Source organism: Scomber japonicus, chromosome 20 (genome assembly GCF_027409825.1).
Source record: "Scomber japonicus isolate fScoJap1 chromosome 20, fScoJap1.pri, whole genome shotgun sequence".
Lineage (NCBI taxonomy): Eukaryota > Metazoa > Chordata > Actinopteri > Scombriformes > Scombridae > Scomber > Scomber japonicus.
Genome location: NC_070597.1, coordinates 2,074,399 through 2,084,470, shown reverse-complemented (window position 1 = coordinate 2,084,470; position 10,072 = coordinate 2,074,399). Strand labels below are relative to the sequence as shown.

The 10,072-nt window shown below is 42.1% G+C and overlaps 1 protein-coding gene across 1 annotated transcript in view; it reads left to right on the top strand.

The window, feature by feature from the left end:
• LOC128381823 (syntaxin-binding protein 4-like) overlaps nucleotides 1-9,125 on the top strand; it is a 32,628-nt gene extending 23,503 nt beyond the window's left edge. Inside the window, exons 11-15 of the mRNA XM_053341854.1 lie at nucleotides 1,658-1,837; nucleotides 2,261-2,410; nucleotides 3,159-3,275; nucleotides 3,493-3,542; nucleotides 8,987-9,125. Of these exons, the coding sequence (XP_053197829.1) occupies nucleotides 1,658-1,837; nucleotides 2,261-2,410; nucleotides 3,159-3,275; nucleotides 3,493-3,542; nucleotides 8,987-9,125 (636 nt within the window). The remainder of the gene's footprint in view (nucleotides 1-1,657; nucleotides 1,838-2,260; nucleotides 2,411-3,158; nucleotides 3,276-3,492; nucleotides 3,543-8,986) is intronic.
• The last annotated feature ends 947 nt before the right edge of the window (nucleotides 9,126-10,072 follow it).

Here is a 10,072-nt window from a genome sequence, read left to right as displayed (position 1 = left end):
AATTAACTGTTTGATGTGATAAAGAGAGGTGCTTTCCTTGGTCATTAATATCACACACTAACCCAGAGTCTGTGTCTGCTGGTTAATGAGTATAAACACAGTTCATGGTGCAGTATATAGTCATACAGTCTCAGAGCGGTTAGTAAAGCCTCCTTATCTTTTACTACACTGAGGATCACTTTACTGCAGCTCCAGTGTTATTTCATCTCTGCAGGGTTTCAGTTACTGGTTGCCGGTGTGCCAACAGTACTGGGAGTGGTTCCTTCCCAGTCAGGAGGGGTAACAGTGTCTCACTGTGTCAGGTGTCTGTTTCAGTGACCTGAGCGTTATGTAACTTCCACTCGACAGGCTGCTTTCCCTCCTGGCCTCAAACGCTGCGGACCAACTGCAGCTCTACACCAACCAGATGGAGCTGCAGACCACAGACTCACTGATTCACCATGAAATGAAACCAACTGTGTGTGTTTGGTTGTAGATGTCTTTTAGAAAACTGCAATTGTGAAAAAATTGAAGATATATTTTTATTATGAGGCTAAAATCTCCAAATTTGGAAGACAATAAATACCTGAAACAATCCCACATTAGATTAAAGGTGCTATACACTAAACTTTCTCTTCATTAGTCTCAACTTGTTCTCTGTCTTATGATCAGCTGTGAAGCACTTTGAACCAGATCAACCTGAATGAAAGCTGCAGTATTAATAAAGTCTGAGTGATGGATGAACCAGGAGCAGGTCGGGTTTAACTGTCCGTCATCCTGCAGACGAGATTTCAATATGAAAAGTATGACGAGTCTTTGTTTGAGTGCATTCAGTCTGCTTCGTGTTCGGCCCTCAAACCACAAACTAGATTAGAAAAAGATTATAAATTGATGAGACACAAAAAGAAGAATGAATCATGCTTTAACCTCTTCCTGCCCCGGCCTCTGGCTCAGGGTCCTGCTCCAAAATCACATCACCAACATGAATAGAGTCTATCTCTGTAACTACAAGCTCTATATGAATAATACTGGTATCATAATAAAGCTAACACCTGTGAGATGCATGTAGAGGTGAAAGCATCAGCATATATGATACTGGGTCAGAAGAAATGAAGATTGAACACAGCATTAATGAAATATTTAAATTGAAACAGTTTCTGAATGCTGCTGCAGCCAAAAACCTCTGAAACTGTAACATGACATCTGAACATGATCTGTACCCAGTCTCCTGCTGATGAAGTGAAGCACAGCAGAGTTAGAGAGGTTTCAGTAGAGATGTGTTGCGTGTGCGTTGCGTGTGTGTTGCGTGTGCGTTGCGTGTGTGTTGCGTGTGCGTTGCGTGTGCGTTGCGTGTGCGTTGGTTAATGAATCCCGCTGCTGTTACTTTCACTCTGCAGGATCAACAGGAATCACACTGTCTTTCTCTTTCCTGTTTTGTATTCCTGAGCTTTTGTTGCTGCTGTCTGAATGTTGTGACCTTATCAGAGACACAAACATGCAGAGTGCTGACGGCTCCGGTCGGTTCCTGCTGCTGCAGCCAAACCCCCCGCCCCACCCCCCCACCCCCCAGCATCCAGAGTCATGACTGGAGCCACCTGAAACATGTATGAGTGTTAAGAAGCTTTCTGCGCTGAGTAATCTGCTCGCTCCTTCAGTCTCTCTTCTTCCCTCTGGACAGGAAGTGAAACTGGGAGCGGAGGAGAGTCGGGCTCTGAGGACTCGCATCCAGCTGGCCGAGGCGGCTCAGAAGCAGGCGAGGGGGATGGAGATGGACTACGAGGAGGTGATCCACCTGCTGGAGGCCGAGATCGCCGAGCTGAAGACTCAGAGAGCGGAGCAGCCGGCTCCGACCAATAAGGTGACGGGATGTGATGGATTACATCACACTTCCCCACAGAGAAGCTGCTGTGTCTGACCCAAAGTCCAAACACTCACACGTTACGTTTCATCATCATATTTAACAACAGTCCTCCCGTTAGAGGAGCTGCTGCCTGATATATGACTGACTTAATTATTTCAAATCATGAGTCCTGGAAAATGATCCAGTTTGGTAGACAGCTGTGTGCAGGAGAGTGATTCAGGTTCACTTCTTCTGCTGACATCATGAGAAATCCCGAAAACCCAAGAAATCTCACCAGTACGGCCTTAGTTCACCGTGTTTATAGGGCCGCTTCCACTGAAGAAGTTCCTGGAACTATTTAGGGACAGGAACTCTACAGGAACCTTCCTCTCACTCTGCCCTGTCCACCGCTGTGTCTCCACTGAGAGGGCCGAGTGACAGGAAGTTCCAATCAGCACCCAAGAGTTTTTCGAGGCCGTTCTGAGTACCTACTCCGAGGCAGGGACTCGCTTAGACCCTGTAAAAGTTCAGGAACCCTGTCCTTTGGAGGCGGTTCCTGCGGTGGAGACACGAACCAACGGCCACAGCCCCGTAAAATTACCCCGAAGTTCCTGCGGTGGAAACGGCCCTATTGTCTCAGAGCAGCATGAGTGGTATCGTCCTACTTTAATCATTAATCATCATTTTATTTATGTAGGAAACAGCTGATGCATTAACTTAGTCTACACACACTAACCTCCCACACACTGAACATAAAACAAATAAACAGATAACTACATTTAAAGCAGCTATAATCTATCAGTGTGTGTCACATCACATACTTCTGTTAGTACCAGTGTAATGTGTTACTGTGTCTACAGTCAGTAATCACATTACAGTTACTAAACAAACAAGCGTGTTACTTGTGTTACATTAGTTCTTTAATTATTATGTATAAAAAAGTAATCAAGCGTTTCATGCTCATCAACACGAAGCTAAGAGAGAAACACTTACAGACCTGCAGTGATGCTGAAGCTGAGTGTCTGCAGACTCAAACCAAGCAGCCAAAGCTTGTGTTGCTCATTAATCTCCATCTTTCATCAATAAACTCAGTAAAGTATCGATCACTCTGAGGAGAAACAGGGTCTATATATTATTTTGTGGCAGTTATTAATTGTACGTCATGGTGTTATGATGATCAGGACTCACTTCCCCATCACTGATTAGTACACTTCTGTTGTTTATGACTGTTGAGTGCATCATCTTGATATTCATAGTCCGTACTAAGGTACTCAAAATATGAAGTGTAAGTACAGAAGTTTGCGTTTTATTGTGTTTGATTCAAATGTGTTGTTTTCAGGAGGAGACGGACGAGCTGAGGAAGAGAGTCGCCGTCCTCGAGTGTCAACTACGGAAGAGCGAAAACGCCAAAAAGGGTTTTGAGATGTCAACGGGGAAGCTGCTGAGCTTCGTGGAGGTAAAAGGTCGAAACCAGAGCACCAATCTGAACCTTTGAGTTATTCATTACTGTGCAGACTGAGAGAGGGAGAGAAGGTGAACATGTTTTACCTTCAGCTGGAAGGATTAGTGTGTTTACGTAACCGTCCTTTATTTAAAACACACAAAGACAGAAATGAGACGACAAAAGAAATTCAGTCTCTTTTTTTTTGTGCTTTTGTTTGTTTTGTCTGCAGAACGTTCAAGAATTCCTGCTGGAAGGACACGGACCGCCGAAGAGCTTCAGGTAGAGAGACAGAGAGAGAGAGAGAGAGAGAGAGAGAGAGAGAGAGACAGAGAGAGAGACAGAGAGAGACAAAGAGAGAGAGAGCCAGGTAGAGTAAGATATATAAATAATTGAATATGAATAAATCCTTTAAATGTATTTAATATAATAAGTTGATTCTAACGAAGCAGCATTCAGCTCCTCTAACGATGATTCAGACACTAATTGAGTTCCTGCTGATCGGCTGCTAACGAGTCAGATTAACGAGCAGGAAAGCTCTGCAGGATGTGTGTGTGTGTGTGTGTGTGTGTGTGTGTGTGTGTGTGTGATATGAAGTTATTTGTACATTGTGTGTGTGTGGAAGTGTGTTTCTGAGGATCATTGTAAAATCCTCATAACTTAAATGATTAAAGTTTAAAGTTTGACGTGGTGGGCAAACAGTGGCCCGTGGTCCTAAATGCGGCCCTCCAACAAAAACATCTGGCCTCGTAACGAAAGCTTCTCTTTCGAAACTTTCTCTTTTAGACATTAAATCTTTGAACATGACTCAGTTTATCATCTAATGAACGCAGCAGATGAAGAACTCAGGTTAATAATAAGATCATGAGTCATTTAGTCTGATGAGTTTCATCATCAGCTGCTGTCACTTAACGGCAGGTTAAAACTAACCGTGCTGGAGGTGTGTGTGTGTGTGTGTGTGTCTGTGTGTGTGTCTGTGTCTGTGTGTCCGTGTGTGTGTGTGTGTGTGTGTGTTTGTGTGTCTGTGTGTGTGTGTGTGTGTCATCTGCAGCTCTTCGTCAAACATCATCATCACTGTTGCTCTTCCTCCCTGCTGAACAAAAAGCTCAAAATCTTTACTGTGTGTGTGCGTGTGTGTGCGTGCGTGTGTGTGTGTGTGTGTGTGTGTGTGTGTGTGTGTCTGTGTCTATAAGTGTGTGTGTGTGTGCGCGTGTGTGTGAGAGAGACCCTGACACTTTTGTGGTAGTCACATAATGAGAGATCCTGCAGAGACCAGAGCCCATTAGTCCCGCTTTCATACACACACACACACAGACACACACACACGCGCACACACACACACACACACACACACACACACACACACACACACACAGCAGTCCACCTTGACCCACTTGAGTCCAGGTAGGAGAGCAGCAGTTACTGGTGTCCTGCAGAGCTCAGCAGCGTGTTATGAAACGTGTGAGGTCAGGCTGAGCCGTTAGAGCTGCGACAGGAAACAGTCCCAAGCTTTTAATTAAAGTTAAGATTTAAAATTACATCTAAAATAATCCTGTTGATTTGAGGCTGGACCCTAAACCTGACCCTGACCCTGACCCATGCTACGCTATATCAGGGATGTTCAATTTAAACTCACTGAGGTCTAATTTGGGAAAATGTCCTCAAGTGAAGATCCGGAGCTTCATAAAGTTATTTTTCAGTAGCTTAAAGTAGCATCGTCACATAAATACAGTATAATTCAATTATTAATATTTCTACGAGGGCTGTCAAACGATTAATTTTTTTAATCCATAGAATTTCCATAGTTAATCGCGATTAATGGCATTTTGAATAGCATGTTTAAAATCCTGTTATTTTCCATTTGAAGGCAGTTTTAAGCCCATAATGTAAAGCATTTCTTACCAGAGTGTCTTAACTGGGAATCAATCACGGCTCTGCTGCGACTCCCACACTCCAAAATGGTCCTTTGGTGGAGCTGAGGCTGGCTTGGCTGCACCTGGGTGTTTAGCGTGGAGGTGCTAACTCAAACTCCACGTACTCCGGTGGTAGTTAAACTCCGTTTGACACAGGTTGCATTTTACTTTTGACTTGTCAACTGAAGCGTCTGGAAGTGTTTTAAAGTTAAACAAGCCGTTCAAAAGTCCAGTAGCTCTCTTACTTTCCATCAGCGCGGTAGGTTTACTGCAGGAGGCCACTTCAAAGCATAGCGCTACAGCTAGAGGAGCCGTCTACGGGGGAGTAGAAGGGACAAAAAGGCTTGACACATTAAAATGCGATTAAAGAAAATTAACGCGTTATGGATTGCATTAATCTAATCGCTATTAACGCGTTAACGCTGACAGCCCTACTTTATACTCAAATAGGGTTATTATAGGTTAGAAAAATTAGTTTTAATTTTTATGTAGTTTTTCAGGTTGCTTTTTTAAAATTTCAGTTTAGTTTTAGTTGAGTTTTTATTTAGTTTTAGTCTTTAGGTCTGCGTGTGTAAAAACTATTAGCAGTTTACCGTAATGAATGTAATATTAGCAGTTTACCGTAATGAACGTAATATTAGTAGTTTACCGTAATTAATGTAATATTAGTAGTTTACCGTAATGAACGTAATATTAGTAGTTTACCGTAATGAACGTAATATTAGTAGTTTACCGTAATGAACGTAATATTAGCCATTTACCGTAATGAACATATTAGTAGTTTACCGTAATGAACGTAATATCAATAGTTTACCGTAATGAACGTGATATTAGTAGTTTACCGTAATGAATGTAATATTAGTAGTTTACCGTAATGAATGTAATATTAGCCATTTACCGTAATGAACATATTAGTAGTTTACCGTAATGAACGTAATATCAATAGTTTACCGTAATGAATGTAATATCAGTAGTTTACTGTAATGAACGTGATATTAGTAGTTTACCGTAATGAATGTAATATTAGTAGTTTACCGTAATGAACGTAATATTAGTAGTTTACCGTAATGAACGTAATATTAGTAGTTTACCGTAATTAATGTAATATTAGTAGTTTACCGTAATGAACATAGTAGTTTACCGTAATGAATGTAATATTAGTAGTTTAACGTAATGAATGTAATATTAGTAGTTTACCGTAATGAACGTAATATCAGTAGTTTACCGTAATGAACGTAATATCAGTAGTTTACCGTAATGAATGTAATATCAGTAGTTTACTGTAATGAACGTAATATTAGTAGTTTACTGTAATGAACGTAATATTAGTAGTTTACTGTAATGAACGTAATATTAGTAGTTTACCTTAATGAATGTAATATTAGTAGTTTACCGTAATGAACGTAATATCAGTAGTTTACTGTAATGAACGTAATATTAGTAGTTTACTGTAATGAACGTAATATCAGTAGTTTACTGTAATGACTAATATTAGTAGTTTAACGTAATGAACGTAATATTAGCAGTTTACCGTAATGAATGTAATATTAGTAGTTACCAAAATTTCTTCCTTCCTTAATTGTTTAGTTTGTTTCCTTTTTGTCCTCCCGTCTTACTTTTACTCCTTATGTCCTTTCCTTTCTTTCTTTCTTATTCTTGCCTCTCTTTCTTTCTTTCTTTCTTTCTTTTACCTTTCCCTTCCATCTTTTCTTCATTGTTTTCCTCAATGTCTTTCTTTGTTTTTGTTCTTCTTACATCTGTCATTTCTTTCTTTCTTTCTTTTATGTTTAGTTGGTTTCCTTTTTTCCCTCTCTCTCTTTTTAACCCTCCTCTCTTTCATTCCACTTTTTTTATTTATTTCTTTGCTCTCATCTTTCTTCCTTTCTGTTTGTCCTTTGCTCCTTCTATCACATTTGTCTCTTTCTTCCTTATTCTTCCCTCTTTCCTTCCATAATTTTTTAAAATGTGTTTCTTTCTTTCTTTCTTTCTTTCATCCATCCTTCATTTCTTCCTTATTCTTTCTAACCCTAACCCTCCTCTCTTTCATTCCACTTTATTTCTTTTATCACATTTTCTTCTTCTTTCTTTCCCTTCCATCTTTTTCTTCATTGTTTTCCTCTATCTTTTCTTTGTTTTTATTCTTTTTACATCTATCACTTCCCTCCTTCCTTCCTTCCCTCCTCCCTTCCTCCCTGGTGTAAAGGCCGTGGTCATATTGAGTGTTTAGTGATTATGTGTGAAGGTAAATCGGAGTCATCTCTACCTTCTGTCCGGTTGTGTAAGTCTGACTCTGTAAATCAGGTCAATCGGCTATGAAACCTCCCGCCTGCTTTTCCTTTTATCTCAGCCGAGGTCAGTGGGACACCTTCGCTCGCTTTCGTAACCGAGGGTCCCTTCTGCTCCCGTTCCTCCTGTTGATTCACCTGCCCGTGTGTTTCTAGGCCACACGTAAGCACAGATGTAGGGCTGGTTCATTGAGAGGAGCAGACTCACACAAATGTCTCAGAGCTGCTCATTCACACATACAGGTAATGACTGTTTACTTTCAATCATTGTGAACGAGTCTCATTACCGCCAAGCTATTATTCATCCAGAGACTGCAGAGACGTCATAAAAGAAAGAAAATTTCCCTCCAGAGAAAAAAAAACGGAGCAGGAAAATTTTCATTGTGGAGTTAATAAGTTCATGAGCTGAGAGAGAAGAAAGAGAAGAAGAAGAGAAATAAAGAATAAGGTGTGTGTGTTTTCTGCTGGGAGAGTGCAACCATGGTGATGTTGATCATCTCAGCCGCCTCACAAAGTGTTTTTAGCTCAAACAACTGGAGGTGTGAGTTTATTCATCATGCTGTGACGAGCCGCTGCAGGGGTTTATATAAAGCTCTCCTCTCAATCTCCTCCAGTCAAAAGGACACGTTTGTTTTTAGCATCTCAATGTCTCTGCAGTCCAACAACAATAACTCATTATGAAAAGGTTAAAGGCCAAAGATTTGGTTTTGTGTTCTGCAGAGGTAGAAATCTAATGAAGGTCTGCTGCTTCCTGAGTTTAGAGGATTTGCAGGATGATGCTGAACGCTTCACACCAGAGATCTGCTGCTGAACGCTTCACACCAGAGATCTGCTGCTGAACGCTTCACACCAGAGATCTGCTGCTGAACGCTTCACACCAGAGATCTGCTGCTGAACGCTTCACACCAGAGATCTGCTGCTGAACGCTTCACACCAGAGATCTGCTGCTGCTGAACGCTTCACACCAGAGATCTGCTGCTGAACGCTTCACACCAGAGATCTGCTGCTGCTGAACACTTCACACCAGAGATCTGCAGGGAACTAAAACACAAACACAAACCTGCTTTACCAGATAGTAGATAACTAACTTGTTATCAAGCCGCTTGACGAGCTTCAGCTGTTTGATAACGAGATAATACTCAGAATCAGGATATTTCAAGATTCCTTTCAAAATATTTCTCTTAGACGCAAACAATAACAAAGTAGAGACAGAAAAACTATAAAAACATCACAGTAAATAAATAAAGTAATGAGTCGACCTCATGGTGAAGGAAACGTTAGACATATTAAAGACATCATCTGAGGGTTAGGGTTAGGGTCATCATGAATGTCTGAACCAATGTGTTAAATTAGGGAAAAACTCAAACTAAACTCAGTAGGATTCATCCTCTGAGGAACCTGGAAGTCTGAATTATTGTAGATATTTCCGTCTGTATCCATCTCCCCTGGTTCAGTGTGAGTAGTAGTGTCGAGCCGAGGCCTCTGTGTTGCCTCCATCACTGCTGACTCATCTCGTCTCTGTTTGCAGCTCTGGAGACGTCAAAGCGTCGCCTCAAGGAATCCCAGCTCGCTACAGGAAGGCTCCCTGGACGGCGGCTACGCTCGCTCAGGAAGCCAAGGAGCTCACCAGGACAGTCAGAGCCATCCTGGAGGTGGACTGTAAGTGATCTCTGCCGGCCTCCATGCATGCAGGTCTGCTCCTCTTCCTCCTCCTCCTCCTCCTCTTCCTCCTCTTCCTCCTCTCTGTTTCTGTGCCGTCCTGCATGCGACTCCCGCCGGATGAAGCTCAAACCAACCTAAACCTGCCAATCAGTGACTGTCCTCCCCGTTTCAGTGCTGACCTTCTAGAGGAGCGGACTCTGGGCTCTGAGGCGTCAGCAGGAAGTCCAACGCTCAACGCTCTCCTCCCTCAACAACTCCTCATCTCCTTCGTACCTGCTAGCAATGGACTCCTGTCTTCAATCTGCATGACACTCTGTTTTGTTTCTGTGAAGCAGTTCTCAATAGTCAGTAAACACTAGAAACAGGTTTTTATTCCAGTGTTTTAACCTGCGTATCGACCACAGACTGTAGAGAAGAAATGGACGTAACATCCGTGACGTCACCCATTGGTTTGTGGACTGCTGCTCGGAAGCCAATAGTTTCTAATCTGGGCAGCACCAAAATTTCAGGTGCATGCTGGGAAAAATAAAAACATGGATTCTACTTATATGGGCATGAGGCGGGGCCATGGGCGGATGGGGAGGTTGCTATGGTTACGAGGGCTGGATCTGGAGGACATTGGTCAATCAACCTGTCAATCAGGACGTAGCCACGCCCCTAATGCATACCCTGCTTTATCGTCACATATAAAATCAGGGAGGCCAAAATGTCCCAAATGAACATCATACTGCATTGAAGAAGGCTTTAAACTAGCGATTGAGACCATAAACACATTTTGAAAACGTTTACTGAGGTTAGAAATCAAGTGAGAAGTTGGTGAATTCTCCATTGACTTGTATAGAGACGGTCGCCCCCTGGTGGCCCTTTGATAGAATGCTGCTCTAAGTTACTTCCTGGTTGGCTTCATTTCAGAGGACCAGAACTCCCCACCTGGTATCAACAAGAAACGCAC